The sequence below is a fragment of the Anopheles marshallii genome, chromosome 2 (assembly GCF_943734725.1).
Source record: "Anopheles marshallii chromosome 2, idAnoMarsDA_429_01, whole genome shotgun sequence".
Classification (NCBI taxonomy): Eukaryota; Metazoa; Arthropoda; class Insecta; order Diptera; family Culicidae; genus Anopheles; species Anopheles marshallii.
Window position 1 is genome coordinate 14,160,699 of NC_071326.1, and position 17,182 is coordinate 14,177,880.

At 38.9% G+C, this 17,182-nt stretch overlaps 3 protein-coding genes across 3 annotated transcripts; all 3 read right to left on the bottom strand.

Moving 5' to 3' along the window:
• Window positions 1-8,048: 8,048 nt before the first annotated feature.
• LOC128707103 (peroxisomal membrane protein 11C) lies at window positions 8,049-9,735 on the bottom strand. Its single transcript, XM_053802050.1, has 4 exons — window positions 9,676-9,735; window positions 8,703-9,067; window positions 8,363-8,431; window positions 8,049-8,268 (listed from the first exon to the last, which is right to left on the bottom strand). The coding sequence occupies exons 1-4, from the start codon at window positions 9,733-9,735 to the stop codon at window positions 8,049-8,051; spliced, it is 714 nt and encodes a 237-aa protein (XP_053658025.1).
• Window positions 9,736-10,629: 894 nt separating this feature from the next.
• Window positions 10,630-11,954, bottom strand: LOC128715869 (lipase 1-like). The gene is made up of 3 exons (XM_053810789.1): window positions 11,856-11,954; window positions 11,084-11,800; window positions 10,630-11,019 (listed from the first exon to the last, which is right to left on the bottom strand). The coding sequence occupies exons 1-3, from the start codon at window positions 11,952-11,954 to the stop codon at window positions 10,630-10,632; spliced, it is 1,206 nt and encodes a 401-aa protein (XP_053666764.1).
• Window positions 11,955-12,499: 545 nt separating this feature from the next.
• LOC128715879 (lipase 3-like) lies at window positions 12,500-15,585 on the bottom strand. The gene is made up of 4 exons (XM_053810800.1): window positions 15,379-15,585; window positions 13,880-14,590; window positions 13,387-13,813; window positions 12,500-12,516 (listed from the first exon to the last, which is right to left on the bottom strand). Exons 1-4 carry the CDS (start codon window positions 15,583-15,585, stop codon window positions 12,500-12,502), a joined length of 1,362 nt encoding a protein of 453 aa, XP_053666775.1.
• Between the last annotated feature and the right edge of the window lie 1,597 nt (window positions 15,586-17,182).

The window sequence follows — 17,182 nt, forward strand, 5'->3', positions numbered from 1 at the left end:
GAGTGGAGGGTCGCTTCTGTTACGTTTAATTCGTTAATTTTACCCAATAGTATTTTAGTTCTTCATTTTCTGCTTTTTGAAACTATTGCCGAGTTTAAGTTAGCGCACAGAACTGGGAGATAGATGCACTCCGTAAAGCAGATTTTACTCTACCTAGTTACACTCACTAGCGGATTAGAATTGATACAGCTGTACATGGATCTATCATCCATTATAAAAAGAGTGTGCAAATGTTAGAGTTTTGCACACTTGGTGGCCATGGCAAAGCGATCCTCCATTTTTGAATGATCTGAAGCAAAAAATCAGACGATTTTTTCGTCCTTTTTTTTGCTGATTTTATGATGTCCAATGCCGAACGAATGAAAGTTGGAAACATTGAGTAACTGAGTGAGATGCAAATTTGATCCACTATTATTTCATCTCAATTTCTCTAAAGTAAAGCAAGATCTGTACAAACAACCCCATTGTTTTGATGATTTTGCTTAAGGTTGTTAAATGTTATTAAATTATTAGCACGAGCACCACTGCGCTACCGTTATCATTAATTGTACACCATTACTCATCTCCTAGCACACCGTCTACGATTAGCCTAGAGCCTTATTACTAAATCTATCGCATACGTTCAACATCATGTGTGTTGCTGTTATGATCCCATTTTTTTAACGCACGGCACACAATTTTGTGTTGTTATTTTGAAACATAATTCTCATATCGAGTCAGAAATCCAAATTCCCTGTTTGCATAGGCGCCATACCATGCCGAAAAAATGATTATGAAATCATAAGAGAAGGTGGGAAGCTACGTTGTTTTATTGTATAGCCTATGAAACAGATCCACAATTGGTAGATTACATGAGTTTTTGGAGCATTAAGCGAGGAGACGTACATTGTTGGTAGTTGCTGCCCAGCGGTGTCAGATTTTCATTAAATAATGTTTTAATGGCAGAAGTGCTGTTCTTTCGCGATGCAACACGAGTTTTAAGTAAAAGCGAATATGGAAGAATTCTCTAGAGAGAGACGCATTTCTCGGTAGAAAGCGAAAGGTTAAATATGTATATTTGATACCTGTTACATATATTGAAGCAGAGGGCTGCCGGTTGGTTGGAGGCTCAACAAAAGCAGTACACATATAATCCAGAGAGCTGACCTTACACAAAGGACGTGAAATTCTTAACGGATTAGTTTATATTGAATTTCAAAATTGTTATCTATTTATGCCGTTATTTATTTGGCGCGATCGTTCTTAAATGTTTATTTATTCGTATTTATATCAGGGCATAGATCACATTGTGTCACCATTTCCTGCGTTAGAACTTTACACTATTACGTGTTTATTTTCGATACAATGATTGAACTGTACCACATACTAATGTTATGTATATCGTTTGTTGATTCTTGAAACAAATCATGTATTAATTTACAAACATATTTTTTTCTTTTTAATATTAAAATGTGTAATTTCTATTGTTTGTTTGTCTGGATTACTTTTCATAGGACTTTTTCTTCATTTTATTAAAAGATTTTAAAAAATGTATAAACTCTCTTAATAACATACATAATTTTTATGCAAGCATTAAGCAATATTCAAAAAACATGATATTAACTAAACTCATTAACACAGTTTTAAATGGAACAGTAAAACATAATTGTACTTTTGCACCGTGTTTAACACATTGAATATCGTATCACAATCGTTTTTCTATATCCCGAATACTGTGGTGATACGGCGTTGAACGTGTTAAGCACTGGAGCTGTTTGATTTTACTCATATAGAACGTCATCAACTTTTATTCAACTTTGATTTTGATACATTATACGGTAACAAATGCTGAATTATTTTATTTTCAATCAATTTTTTATATATATATCAATTTTTTATAAAGTCACAGTTTATTAAAAAATCCACCATAACGGGGATTCGATGCGCGTTGTATTCACAACAATGAGCTCATTACACTGAAGCTTGAAGCTGACGCGATCGTAGATAACTTTAAAAGCGTCTAGGATCTGTAATGATCCCTCTTCAAAGCGTTGAGTGTAAACTGAAGTATATTTTAAAATATTTTAGAATGTAACTAACTAACTACTCTAACTAAACAAAAAGAAATATGCTCACACGCCTGCTGGTGCATTGGAGGGACCGCAAAATTGTAATGCAGAAAGAAATCACAACCACTCGTTCATATGCCAAACCAATTTAGAATTCATAATTTTAAGAAAATTATGCGAATATAACCGGTAGTTAGAGGCATATAAACGATATACAAATGTCTATATTTTTTTACAAAACAATTGTGGAAGCGTTACAAACCCATAACTCGCAAAACAATTGAACGATAATGTTTACATTATACAATGACATGCAAAGCAAACAAACATATAAATCGAATACAAATGCGGTAACTTCATAAAAGAATAAAATTTGTTACAAATCGCTGAGCAGCTGGTAATATGGATATGGTTACTTATGGTGAGACAATAATTGTGTGGAACCCCAACATACAAACTTTATTTGGTTCATCCCCCAATAACAGCTATAGCTTTATTCCGAAGATTGTCAACAAACTACGTTCTATTTAGTTATAAATCTCGACACTCCAGACAGCCCAATCTGTCGTTCGCCTTATAAACCATTGAAATCAATTTTAAGTGATGATTTATATTGATATATGTTGTACTATTTTTTTTCATGCACTAATCTTTTGAACTAAGACCAATCACACCAGAAATGAGCTGAAAATAATTGTCGTAAAATAAATACAATAATAATCGTTCATAGGCTACGGAAAATGTATAAGGTAAAATATCGAGCTTCAATTATTTAATCGACGATTTAATGCATGGTTAATATGGTTAATATCGTATTTTGAATACTGTTGATTGTTTGGTAGAATTTGTACCTACCCCGATGCATATAACGAAGAAAAAGAGGGCAAGAGAACACTACAACAGTTCGAATAATACTGTAGGAATATTATTACGAAATTGCAGAAACATTTTGACGCATCTTTTATCGTAAAAGAAATAATAACATTTATATTTTTATGTTATGTTTTATCTCATTAATATATTCGGGAATCGCTTCCGCTCTATGAATGAATTCTTATCTGTCTGTAGACAGCAAATTTCATTTAATCCGCACCAAGATTTCATTGACATTCGGAAGCATTTTTATGCCTATGTGTGTGTTGTTTTATGGTCGGTTTTAAATACGAGCAGAAAAGATTACACATTCGATCGAATTGGGTATTATCTTAACTAAACATTTCAAAATAATACATAAAGAAAGGGCGTTATACATGCGGCAAAAAGTTCTTAGTCATGAATTTGCAAAATGTTTATCAAATATATAACAAAATGTGCCTGGCAATGTTAGAAACTATTTCATTAACATCAAGCGTATGTTAAAGCATAGTGTGATTAAAATCCGCAAACGGTTCGTAAAAAGAAAGACAAATACGTCGATTTAATAAACGTATAGCTAAGGAGTTGTTTTTGATAGTGGTTAGTGTTTCCGATCAACCACGAGACGAGATCATCGATTTGATCGAAGAAAGAGAATGGGTTTTACGATTGAAACATTGATGCACACTACTACTTCAGCAAAAAAAGTGAAAATATCCAATTGTTTTTCATATTCCTTTTTTGTTACTGAAAATTGTTTGATCCTTTCCCGATTGGAAAATCCTCTCTGTACAGTTCGCAAGATTCTTAATGCAATTTAATCCTCACATAAGTAAGAATACTATAAATTGTCGTTATCATCCTTTACGTTAGATGAATAAAGATTCAGCAACGCGCTGGTTAAGCACAATTGTTTTTAAATACCACCAAAATAATACTCACAGACCGTGTATAAAAGTAATTGATACGTAGCAAATCCACTTTTCATCAAATAACACTTTGGGAAATATGCAGAAAACATAAAAGCATTCCAAACTGTTATGGCGTTTTTGTGTAAAGAACTATTCAGCTAGCGTTGAAAATAGTAACTTAATTTGACGGACTTCCACTGGAAAACAAAGCTGCTAATGATATGTATTAAATGAATCGTTTTAAATTTTACGTTTAGTATCAGAACGACACTTCAGTTAGAAATATTTTATTTATTTTTTTTAAAATTTCGTTGTATTGTGCTTTACGTGCAGTAGTAGTAGTTAAAACTTATTTCGTGTGGTATTGTGTACTATGCTGTACGCTATAATTCAAATTGAAAATAATCTAAAACTTTTTTGACGTTGCTATTCAGATTGTCTCTCACTTTTCGATATCTACACAATGACGTGGTTTCAGGAGTGTTTGAGTTGTATACCTTTATAATATTACCTCCTAGAAAAGGGTAGCATTTTAACTTTATCTGAAATATTAAACAATCGGCTGACATGTTGCTTTTTTATGGAATGATAATGATGCCAAAATATAAAAAAAATACGAGAAAAGTTGCATGCACCATATTGATCGTGTAAAAACCAAAGCATGTAAACATACATATTACACCACTTTGGGAAATTGGTTGATTTTTGAATCGTGTACTAATTTATGGCCAAATTACGGTGCAACATTTTAACTAGAATGCAACCTGTGGTTGTGTGTACATTTTAAAAAAACGTTTCGTTTTCGATTGGTAAGCAATGGTGTGCAATTTGCTAGAAACATAAGAAACAACCTTTTTCAGAAGCTTGGAAGGCAGGAAGGAACGCTTAAATGGTACAATATATTCGCGAACCCCCTCACTATCACTCCTACTCGCAAGTGCAAGTGAGAGCTATAAATATGTTAATTAATTTGTGTTTTATTGCCTAAAAACGCACCAAATGCAACGACCAACACGCACACACTTTGTAGTATTGGATATTGCACTGGATTGAAAGTGTTTTAAAAATTAAACCTTGTTTTATTATTACTGTTTTATTCCAAATCTTTCACTATATATTGCACATGGAAACGGGAGCACCCAGTAATTAGCAAACCCATATATATACAATGGTGCAAAACGTGTGTCTGACTTTTGATCGATGTTTTTAAAAGCGGTGCTCGCGTTATAGAGCATAACGAGCATGCAGTTTGATCGTCATTTTTATATATTTTACCCAACTGTCTCGTGTGTGTGTGTGTGCGCTTTATGTAGGCAGATAATTTTTAGCAGTTGCATTTCAATTCCTTATTTTTGTCTCGTTATTTACTAGTTTAAAAGGAACAATTTGTGCGTTTTCAAAAAGTGTGCGAAAGTGTTTTAATGTATGTGTTTTTATCTACCTTATATATTAGTGTTGTTTTTGTTTGTTATTCATGCATGGTGCTACAAAAAAAACGAAGAAATGTTGTTTTGTTTTACAAAAAGGGATATACAAACGAAAGAGCGAGAAAAAAATGGAGGAAACAATTTTTATAATACAGTAATTTGTGCTCAATTTTAATTACCACAAATTTGACGAGAGAATAGAGTTCTTCAAGTCATTCAATCAATACACACCACTATGGGGGTACGAAGCAGAAGGAGGCATGAAATTTTATTTCAAATCAAGGAACTGAATGCGCTAGCAAAGCAAAGAAACAAAATCGGGACTGAAGCGAACAGTGTGAATTATAGTTCGATGTAGAAGATGTGTGAAGTGTTACCCACACGCTAGTACGGCACCTAAACAAGCAATAAGTAATTTAATGATATTGTCGCAATATGTGAATCGTGCGATCATAATATATACGCTTTGACTTCATGTATGCCCCAGCTACAGTGGCACACACATTGCGCAAGAAAGAGCATACGTGGAAAGCCATGAGTAAGAAGTTATGCCTTCATCAAGAAAACAAATATCGGTAACAATCATTTAAACATATACGATGCAGAACAGTACAGTGTCGAGATAAAAGTAAATAGATTGATTCACTGGATAAGACATGAATCCATTGCTGCATCTGGCACAGAGGCAAAACCGTAGGACCAAACTATATTAATTCATGATACATTTAACACAACCTAATCTCCGCTGCTGCTTGAATTATCTGATCAACTATGACAAACCTAAGATATTGACCTTTTTCGCAAAAGCGCATATTAATGGCCCCCTTCTCAAATAGTCGATGCAGTTTACTGTATTCGAATATAAACAATGCTTGGATAATCATTATACTACTACAAAGGAAAGAAGCAAACGAAAACAGTAAGACAAAATCAAAATAAAATATTAAAACCGAAACTGCTTGGATACACGAAAACTACTTAATGCAAGATTGTAACTTGTAACCACAGAGGTTAGAAGTAGTTTTACATTTTAGCTAAAACCTTTTCGGTTCGGTTGAGATATATACATACGTTCTGATTAGTTTCGAAATTTGCATGGAAAGGGTGGAGCAGTATTGAGAGAGGATTGTCTACTTTTGATGACAGGATGACTAGTTCATTATAATTACATGCTGCAAATGTTACTACGGAAAGATTAAAAGACACAAAAAGTACATTTTATCAACTATTAAATACATACAGGATTCTAGGTATAGCACAAAATGATGTAAACCTGAACCCTCTTTCCGATGCACGGCTCTGCAATCGTTTGAACAGGTACACGGGCACGAAACAATCGATAGCACAGTTTATCACAATAATACAAAACATTCGTTGGGCTACTTGCACGGATTAGTGAGTATTATCAAAATACTACACTACTGAACGCGGTCATTTTCTATATTGTTCATCGAGCAGTAAATAAAACTATAAAGCAGTAAATAAACCTTCAAATCGGTAAAGTTATGTAATGATTTGCATCAGGCAAGCTACATTCCAAACGGAGCATAAAATACACCAATGACAACCCCCCCTGATGTAACCAGCGCAGTTAATAACCTTAATGCGATTAAATAAAATGCTGCCTTTCTTCTGCAGAAGGTGGGAATAAAAAATTCAAACCAAAAATTAAACAATAACAACCCACGTGCTGACCAAACACCCCTCCAGAGAACACCCGCCAGTTAAATGGACAATATGAAAGACATACAGGAAAGTTTATGCACAAATAAAGTAACGGAGGTAGCAAAGTATATGTAGCCGTAACCCTGCGAGATGCATCGCAGATACATTACTCAATGCAATCGATCTTGAATCGAAGAACATTAGCGAAAGAAGTACAACACATGCTTCCAGTTGTGGGTTTGTGTATGCAAAGTTACTAGCAGCCGTGATGAAGTGAGGGGATTATTAAAGATGTATGCTTTGCCAGGCAGTTTGAAATCGATAAGACCAAAAGCCATTAAGGGCGCGCACAAAAGTTGATGGGAAAAGAAGGAAAGACCATGCATCATTGCAATGAATGATTTTTAGACATGAATGTAGCACTCATCAACTGCAGGTGACAACACTACAAACTGTTTGCGAATTGATGAACGCTCTGGTGGAACGAGAAGAAGTGTTAGGAGTAGGAGTATACGCAGAACTGATCAAAATGGACTTTATATTAACGCAAAACAATAATAACATAAACAATAACAAACTACAAAACTACTATTTACTCCTACAAACAGGAAAGCCTCCCTCCCCTCCCCGAAAAACGTTTCAGTGCCCCGAACATGTAAAAGAAAAACAATAAAAACATACAGATTTCATCGAATATACCGGCGAGAATGGTTGTCTGCTGTTTGAATCTATTTGTTAATTAAGAGAAATTATTTTCATTTTTCATATTGTGTGACGTTTGTCACATTTTTTTCAGAAACAATTTATTTACATGTCAAATTACTGACTAGATTTTTTTTTTAATAAAACCATTTAACATAGGAAAGAATATAACAAATCGTATCGAATATCAACTTTCAATTGAAGACCCGTGTACGAATTGGATCTTAAACGGCGCGTTGTATACTAAGCTAAGCGATCCATGATCAACCTAATAGTGTAATGATGCTACTCTCTAACCGCTTTTCGATAGAATTTACCGATATAGTAAATCTCGCGAGCAACCGAATTTATTTATACAATTAAACCAAACTATATGCTTGATATTGTGCTGTGGGAATTTGTAATGGAGTCAGGGGTGTGGCGTACGATTTTATATTGCACTAGGAACTCTGCTTAACGATTCGCTTCTTGGCAACGTATTGGTAGAGGCCCAGCAGTGATGAAATGCTTCCAATCAGCCCTACGTGCCAAGTCTGGAAACGACCACCCCAAAGCATGCCCTTCGGCAGTGTGCTGCCGGCATGGATCAGATCCAGGGACAACCGCAATATCGATATGGCCTCCATGCGCTGCTTAATCAGCAACATACGGAACGCTTGGCTAAAAACACACAAACAGAGATCCAAACGTTGTTTGTTATCGTGAGTTTATCATTTCTTAGTAACAACAGCAATGTCTCCGGTGTAGAAATTACCTGCTTTCGTTTTCCTGTTTATCGATGCATGATTTATGCTGTTCCATCACAGTGAAGCTCCGGATGGTTCTGCAATGGGGACGAAAATAAAACCATAAAATAAATCAGTATTGAAGCGGATGTATCCAGTTAATCCAATGCAATGGAATGTGATTAGGGTACGAGGTGGTAGCAAAATCGAAACGACAATATCTCCGGTTTTTAAATAACTAAATCCCGACCTAAAGATACGATAGGGATAATGAAACGTGACAGCGGAACACGTTGCCCGCATTTTCTGTAATCTACTATCCCAGGGTGTGCAAATGATTAACTCAAGGAGTTGTCTCAGTATACTTACTTCATTAGATTGAGATAAATCGATGCAACCCATAGCAATGAATTGATCGTGTCCCAACGGGTAGGGTTCTCAACATTCAGCAGATTGTGCTCGATCAACCAACAGATCTTGTCCACTGGATAGTATGCATGATCGATCAAATTGGTGACGAACCCAATCAAACCCATCCAGCGGTCTGGTTCTTTGCTGCCGTACCCGTAGCTCAGACTGTATGCTAGCATAGGCAAATCGTCAAATAGGCGCAGCGTGGCACGTGTTTGGGACATCTTCGAACTAAATATTGCCAGTTTCTTCGACCTTGTTGGATCCGATTGAGCATACAGCCCGGACGCTAGTTTGGTAGTATAACATAGTGTGCGAATTATCTAGAGAAGATAATGAAAACGGGAAGTACAAGAGAGCAAATGATTTATTATTCATATTAAATAATTCTATAACTCATTTTTGCAAGGATACGAGAAAGATAAGAATCAGTTGATCCTATTGTTCCATATAAATGTGTAGTGATCTATCAACTTTTATGATCGTGAATAGGAAGAATGAATTTCTTTTATAGCACGCAAGCGTGGCCCGAAATACCTCTACTGTTTTGCCGCGTGGAAGTAAACAAACCGGTCTGGCGTTTAAAATGCGCCTTGTTTTTGAATCGTTATTCTTGTGTCGCCATATCGATCTTGCTTTGAGAAACGTGTTTTTAATACGTTTACATACACTTTTCAAACCTTCGCACTGTGCAGCTCTTACGTTCGCTTTTGTTGTATGCTCTACAATCTCGCCACCACAACACAACCGAAGAAACAGCATAACGCATTGTTGCATGAGCCAGAATAAAAGTGAAAGTTGTTTCCAATACTAAACGCTAACGGCACAGCTGTACAATTTATTCGACGTGGAACTTTGGGTGCCCCGTCTTCCGGCTTTCGACGGTCGATCGGTGGTCACCAATTCCGGTGGGTATTTGTATCATACGCACCTTATCCCTGCCGGTGTATCCATCCAGCATATCACAGATTTCGTTTAACATTTTGCTCATCTTGTTCAGATACCTGCTGGGCTGCACTAGCAGAGAACGTACGACTGGTCTGATAAAATGATATTTGTCCACTGATTTAGACTCGCGAACTCAGGAAGGTGTCTCTTATCAAGGAAGCACACTTATCACTTTCAACAACCGCGCAGTAATCTTATCATCTAATCCTACAACGCTGGTGAATGGAGATATCGAAGTGGTTAAAAATAAGGACAATTATACACTGGAACTGGAAGGGTTTCGTTGCTTATCGCGATAAAAAATGTGTTGGATGTGTTGCCGCCGCAAACAAATTTCAATAAACAGTGCCGCTGTAAACACGCTGTCACTTCGTCAATACCCAAGCAACACGCTATGTCAAACGTTTGTTAGATTATAGCAAAATATTAATTGCAGGCAGTCTCCGAGATACGCTATTATAGCGGACCGCTATAACCCGGGAAAAATCAGCGTATGTCGAATTTAGGAGTAAAATCGTTTATACTTCAAAGTTAGATAGTTGACTTCCTTCTCTGCACTTAATGTATTCAGCAAACCAGGTTACTTTTTGATGGTATACATTAATATAAACTAAAAACAAATGTTTTAAATGACAAAGAAAGCAATTTTAGACCTTTTTGCTTTGATTTTGTGCTATAAACTAACTCAGCTGTCAAATTTCCAAAAACAGCGTATCTCTGAATCCGCGTACAGTCTTTTCCCGAGTTACGCGAATAATGCGTGCGTGAGTTCGCGTTTTACGTTTATTTCGACAAATGGAGTAAATTTTTACCAAAATTAATGTTTTTGATATCAAAGTGTAGCGTATTTTTGGGAATATTTAAAATTTCACAAATACAAATTTTAATTCCACACATAAACACATTACACGAATTGTCAAATTGTCAATGACAGTAACTAACTTTTATCGAATTGTTCTAGAAGTGCACGTGTATCGTTCTGCAGATTGTTAACAATTTTGCTGTAAACAATTGCCTTGACGCGTTTGGCAATTATAAAATCAATGTGTGTGAACTTCTTACCACCAACGGCACGAATCTCGCGAACGTTTGGCAGCACTGTTGCAAAACGTCGCACATTCCGCGGATGGACAATCCAATCGTTCAAACCGTAGTAAATGTGCACTGGCACGTTGGATGCGCTAAGATTGTACGGCTTAACGATACGGCCCGTGTAGTCCTCTTGGTACGGTCGAAAGATACCGCTCTGTATAATCTGGTTGTAATGCTTTGGCTCCTTCACGGATGCTCCAGCCGGTAAGTGACCCATCAGTGCTTGTAGTACGGTCTAGGATGGCGTGAAAGGACGTTAATTTCCAAACTAAATTCTTCATCTTGGCACGCAAACTCACCATGTCAATCGCTTCCGGATTGGGTCCAAACAGGTTTTCGAACACCACGATGCATGGATTCCTTCTTGCGTACGGTGGACACATGCTTTGTACGAAACGATTTTGCTGCTCCGACCACTTAAGCATCTCGCCTATATTGACCCCTTGTGCAATGGGAATCAGAAACGGCGAGTTATCGGCCAAGGTAAGTATCAGTGGACTGCGCACACCATCTAACAGAACGACGGGCGCCAATGCATGGGCCAACCGGATCTTGACGTTTTGCTGCGGCAGATTGCTGGTCATTGTGAAGTACGCCGTAGTACCCTCGGAGTACCCTATGTAGTAGATCTGCTGGGAGGGATGTTGCGTTTGGTTCAATATAAAGTCGATCATGGCCGGTAAATCGTGCATGCCCTTTTCGTGCCAGGAAAAGTTCCAAAATTCTACATCGTCCGGTGACATGCTCTCGTGCTGGCGAGAGTAGCGATTCCCGCGGGTATTGCCAAGCCACACGTCATAGCCAACGTTGGCCAGCTGATAGGCGAGCGCATCGTCCGGTCCGATCAGAACCCACTCCGCCGAACTGCCCAACAAACCGTGTATAATTAGAACTGGTAGCAGTTTCGGATCAGGACCTTGCTTTCGACCCAATCGATGCACCCCTAGTCGGTATCCATCGGATGTCGTTACCGTGTACGCTTGACCACGGTACCCGTACTTTTTTATAAGTTCCACCTAGAAAAAGGCAACACCGATTAACAGGAGTTGCGTGTGCAGATGTTCTACTTACTGTTGTAAGCTGCCCATCGGTTTTGTCTATGGAGAATTTGCCCACGACAATGCTGGTTAGCATCCAAAGTTTCAGAAACACATTGTACATTTGATGCATCGCACACACGTAGTGCAAGTCTGAGGATTTTATAAGACTGAAACTCCATTAACAACACGCATGGGAATGATGAAGACACTACAATTATCGTTTTATGCATCGGCAATTAAACCATGATTGTTACAATGATTTCGATTTAATTGTCGAATCACAATAATTAAGTGTGTGGCTAGTGGTAAATTTCTCTTTAAAACGTTCATATTATATCATTAACCTTGATGTCTGTTGTTTCAAATGGCCAAATTGTGCGATGTTCAGTGCACTCAAAAGCATTGGCCAGAGAACACTAGGTCGAGATATGAATTAGACCCAACTTACAATTTAAAACACAACAAAAAGCTAATTTAATTTTTTTCTGAAAGTTCTTAATACAAGACGAATGACAATGGCCAACGTCACATATAAGGTGATGGTGGATGGAAAACTCTCAGGGCCCTTTTCTACCAAGGAATTGGGCTAGCTTGTCTATTCTTCAACCTAGCCCTAGAGAGAAATTTCCGCGACTCGCAGGGGCAAACTTCTGGGACCATCTTCTATAAGTCAATCTAGATCTTGGCATACGCTGATGGCATAGACATCAGTGCGGATGTTAATTAACGGATTGAGTAGGCGGTGGTGCCACCTCTGTCCATGAGGACGTCGGTTGTGCGGTGTCATTCTCATAACGTGAGGGTGAGTTCGTCGTACAGCTCATAGTGCTCGTCATTTTTGTGGCTACTCTTTTGTTCTTCCACACATAAGAATCCAAAAATCCTACTTTTTTGATACTTGCTTTACTTTATTAGATTTACTTTGCTTTTGCTTACAGTTCTTGTTTTTAAGTCTGTATTGAACACAGATTTATGAGAACGAACTGAGTGTTGAACCTCTACCTTCGGTGTATTAGACCCTGAGGCAGATCATCCTTAGAGCGGTCTTAGCAACTGCACAGAGTCCCTGAACACTAAGGTTACCTGAAGAACCTGACTGATCTAACGGCAGACGGGGACGAGTAGGGACGTTTGGAGGCCTCGAAGAAAGGTCAGCTTCAGTTCGATATCGTCTATTCAGCTTCAGCAAGTTCAGTTTCGAAGAGTATTGTATATGTTTGCGAAGTTGAGGTGATTATGAACCGCTAAAAGTTCGCTGACTCCAACGCTTTTCTGGACTACTTCTAGAATTGCTTCTAGACTACCAGTCCGATCGTTCTGAAGTTCGATCAAGTCCCCGTGCAGTCGGTTCAAGTGAAGAATTAAACCTCAACTAAAATTTAGTTTAGGGTGACTCCAAAGAGCATAATCAGACCCTGATTAGACCAAATCTTGAAACACTAAGGCATGGAACCGCTCTAATTGAGGTGTGTTAGACACGATTTTTCATATGTCTGTCTTAGTATTTATACCATTGAATTCTATCCAATGTTTTATTACATATTACCCCTAATTAAATTTACCAGTTTTGTTTTGACCACTATAATATGACACTCGATTAACTTCTTGGCTCAACTCGCCTAGTTCTTGCAATATCCTATCATACACAAGCGCACGTACGCGTTTTGCCGTCACAAAATCCAGATGATTAAAGTTCTTGTCCTCTACCGTGGTCATGGAACTCAGATTGGGCAGCTCAGCTGCTAGTCTCACAACATTAGCCGGATCTACTACCCAATCGTTTAAACCGTAAAATAACACCACCGGTGCTGTGACGGCAGACAAATTGTAGCTCGGTGGATCTTCACGTCCATAGACGGCGAGATTCTGCTCCTTTCCGCCGTAGTCAAACTGCTGAAAGCGACCCGCGTGGTTCAATTGAGCGAAGTGTAACAACTGTTTGCTCGATGTTCCGGAAGGGTTGTGTCCGGCAATCACATGCTGTGCCAGCTGAAATAGTGACGGAAAGATATGTTATTAGTTCGCCCTAGCGAAGGGAATTGATTCGAAAGTTACCCGATCCGTCCCATTGGGATTGGGGCCAACTAGTTGTTCCATCACTCGGACACAAACACTCCGCGCAATGCGTGCCGGACAGAGAGTTCTTTGCAGTGCGTACTGTGCCTCATTATGGGGCAACACCTGCCACAGCCCCATTGTGTCTAGGAAACACTTGACGGCGAGACTGTTTTCTGCCAACCACCGCAATATGGGACTTCGGACGTGTTCCACATAAACAGCCGGTGAAAGAGCGTGCATGCGAACGATTTTCTCGTTGTACTCTGGTCGACTGGAAGCCATCACGAAGAACACGGTCGTTCCCTGCGAAACGCCGATGTAATGGAGACGCCTTGTACCGGTCTCGTGCAGGATGTGATCGATCGTGGCCGGTAGATCGTAGTAGCCCATCTCGTGCCAGGTGAAGTCCCAGTACGCTCGTGAGTCAGAGGGCAGCTTGGTGTGCCGACGGGAGTATCGATTGCCGCGCATATCCACCAACCATACATCGTGACCCTGATCGGCCAACAGATAGGCAAGACTATTTTTGGGTCCGATGATAAGAAAATCGGCGGAACTTGCAAACAAGCCATGTACCAGCAGCGTCGGAAGCGAATGATTGGTTGGTTTATCCTTTGAAGGAATTCTCGTTAGCGCCAGCACGTATCCGTCGGCGGTGATGACTTCGTGCCGTTCGATCGGGTATCCATATTTGTGAATCAGTTCAGACTAGTATAAAGAAAAAAGGATGAGTTTTGTATCAGAACAGATCAGGAACGCTCTATATCTATCCTATCTTCCGGCATGTCCTCACGTTCGGCATGAACATCCGGTGGTTCAATGGTAGCGGTAGGCTCAAAACTTACTGAGCAAAAGTAATGTAATAACTTACAACACTCATTAGTCATTTGACATTTTATAACATTTTTATTGAAAATTAGAGTTCAAGACAATGTTTACAATCGTATCTCCATGGCAGGTCATTATTTTAAACCATGTGCAATGACAAGCTACGATAGAACTCGAATGGAACCAAGTTCAATTTGCTCAAGATTCAAGAAAAAGAAGCGAAGGTTCCACATCTTACTTTACACATTCTAGTTCACCTTGGAAAATAAACCAAAAATGATTCCAACAATCTCATTTGAACTGGAAAACCCTGCATTTATAAATATATCCGTCCTTCTTCTTTATCGGCACAACAATCTCACGAGGACTAGGCCTGCCATTTCTGGCTTTCTGTGACTTTATATACACGTAGCTGGATAGAAAGTCCTGGCGTACGGGGAATTGGTCCGGTCCGATCGTGTGAAGACCGGCGCCGGTCGGAAACAAGCTGGTTGCGTCAAGGTTAGTTTTACCACGTTCGTACTCTATGTGTAACTCAGCAATGCTTATTCCGTACTAAAGAACCAAAGTTTTGATTACTTTTCACATTTCAACACTTTTTGGCATCAGGCAGCTAGCTACAACACACACTTAGACCGGCACACGTTTAGCCGTTGCTGTAATCTTACCGTCTCCAACATGCCGTCCTCTTCGTCGATCGCAAACACACTTTCGTACCCGGCGGTAGCATCACGTGTACTCGCCACGATCGGTAGAACTATCACACAAATCACCCAAAACCATCGTTGTGTGGTAGTGCGAGAACTCCTACCAAAGAACGCACCGCGACCCAAAAGGCCGGTGTGAATTGTATTACCGTAACGAACCACGGTCATTTCTGCACTGACGCGAATGCAACCGAAGCGTGTACGCGTTTGCTCCGCTGGTTACACTTTCTTCAGCTGCAAGCTGAAGTTGAAGTTGCTGTTCGGTTGCAGTTGCAGCAACAGCATGCGGTATACGCACCATGGTCAAGGTAAGCGATCGGGAGATCAGTTGTCCTTTCCCTTGACTATGACTAGATTTTATACGATTGGAGGCTGCAAGCGGCTGCTGTTGCGTTTGCTATGTTCCGCATGAATGCAACGGCAGGGTAGAACGTTGATCAGTTTCGCATGCAGTTGTAGCTGCTGTCATCAACTTTTTTTGTCAATTTCTCGCAAGCGAATGCATCAAGCTGTGATAATGAGCGATACCTTCGCAAGGTGTGTTTATTTGTGATGCTTAGCTAAGGTACGTAGGAAGTACATACATATTGTTATCATTTTGAATAATCGCTAGCAGGTTGTGATTATAATAATAAATTTTCTATGTCTTTGTCACCTATTTGTTGATACTTTGGAAGAGATGGTACTCTATTAACGACATTTTAATAATATATTGTTAGTTATAAAAAGTAGCAAATATATATATCATCCAAATAAATTAACATTTTTCAACGATTCCGAAATAAATTATTCCAAGTTTTAGATTCCAAATTCCAAAACACAATCTACACAGAATATACACGTAAGCGTGCCGTATTCACTATCACAATGCAGCAATTGAACTTAATTACAATGTGTAAAAGCATTTGTTGCAATCGCTCCACCTTAATCTTAATCGTAAACTGAATGGAAATCTAGCGCGTAAAATGGACGTCGAATCGATTTTGTTCGTTGGAATGTAAATCAACATTCCGCCACCATTTTCTCCCACCGTTCGAAAACACACATTGCCCAACCGAGCTGCAATTTTCTCCCAATTGCTTACGACAATTTCGAATGTTTTCCCAAACCCGGGAACGGCACGAGAATGCCATAAAGAGTAAAGGGAAACGATGCACGTCAACTTGAAAACAAAATAAAGACGGAGGCAAAAACGATGATCAGCGTCAATCAACAAACCCCCTCCGGATTGCTATCTCGGCTCAAATTGCCGTGCGAATGCAAATGCGCCGTACTCGCCCCGGCAACCGAACGGTAAATCAAATTGTAAACCTGCGAACCAGATGCCTATTATCTAAACACACCGATTGATTACGGAGGTGGGATTTGCAAGACACCGCTTAGAGGAAGTAGCAACCGATCGTGTGGGATCGTGGAGCTGTTGTGTCTAACCTAGGCCGGGAAAATGATTGCAGGTTGAAAGTTCAACTCAATTCCGGTCGCTATTGTATCGGCATGCGTTACGTGCTGATGCCATTCGCGGTGTATCGGTTTATGTGGTGTTTGCGAAATAAGTTTCAAATTACGCTTCCTTCCACAAGTAATCATATGAGATTTCCTGATGGAAATTGATCATCTTTAAAATATTACATTTTTTATTGAATGTTTTGCTTTGTTACATCTAATCTATCTAATAGCTCTCATACATACATAAAGCAAGTTCATTTAGTGTGATTAGCTAGCTCACTAATGCTCGAGGTCAATTATGTATTGGGAATTCACAGGT

Bases quoted from the DNA above. Each gene is read 5' to 3' on its own strand.
- LOC128707103 (XM_053802050.1), bottom strand. From the start codon at position 9,735: ATGAGCAAAATGTTAAACGAAATCTGTGATATGCTGGATGGATACACC. The intron at 9,068-9,675 runs GTGCGTATGATA...TATCTTCTCTAG, and splicing joins GATACACCGGCAGGGATAAG to ATAATTCGCACACTATGTTA. The intron at 8,269-8,362 runs GTAATTTCTACA...GTGTGTTTTTAG, and splicing joins AAACAGGAAAACGAAAGCAG to CCAAGCGTTCCGTATGTTGC.
- LOC128715869 (XM_053810789.1), bottom strand. From the start codon at position 11,954: ATGCATCAAATGTACAATGTGTTTCTGAAACTTTGGATGCTAACCAGC. The intron at 11,801-11,855 runs GTAAGTAGAACA...GCCTTTTTCTAG, and splicing joins CCGATGGGCAGCTTACAACA to GTGGAACTTATAAAAAAGTA. The intron at 11,020-11,083 runs GTGAGTTTGCGT...ACGCCATCCTAG, and splicing joins ATCCGGAAGCGATTGACATG to ACCGTACTACAAGCACTGAT.
- LOC128715879 (XM_053810800.1), bottom strand. From the start codon at position 15,585: ATGACCGTGGTTCGTTACGGTAATACAATTCACACCGGCCTTTTGGGT. The intron at 14,591-15,378 runs GTAAGATTACAG...TCTTTATACTAG, and splicing joins AGGACGGCATGTTGGAGACG to TCTGAACTGATTCACAAATA. The intron at 13,814-13,879 runs GTAACTTTCGAA...TCACTATTTCAG, and splicing joins ATCCCAATGGGACGGATCGG to CTGGCACAGCATGTGATTGC.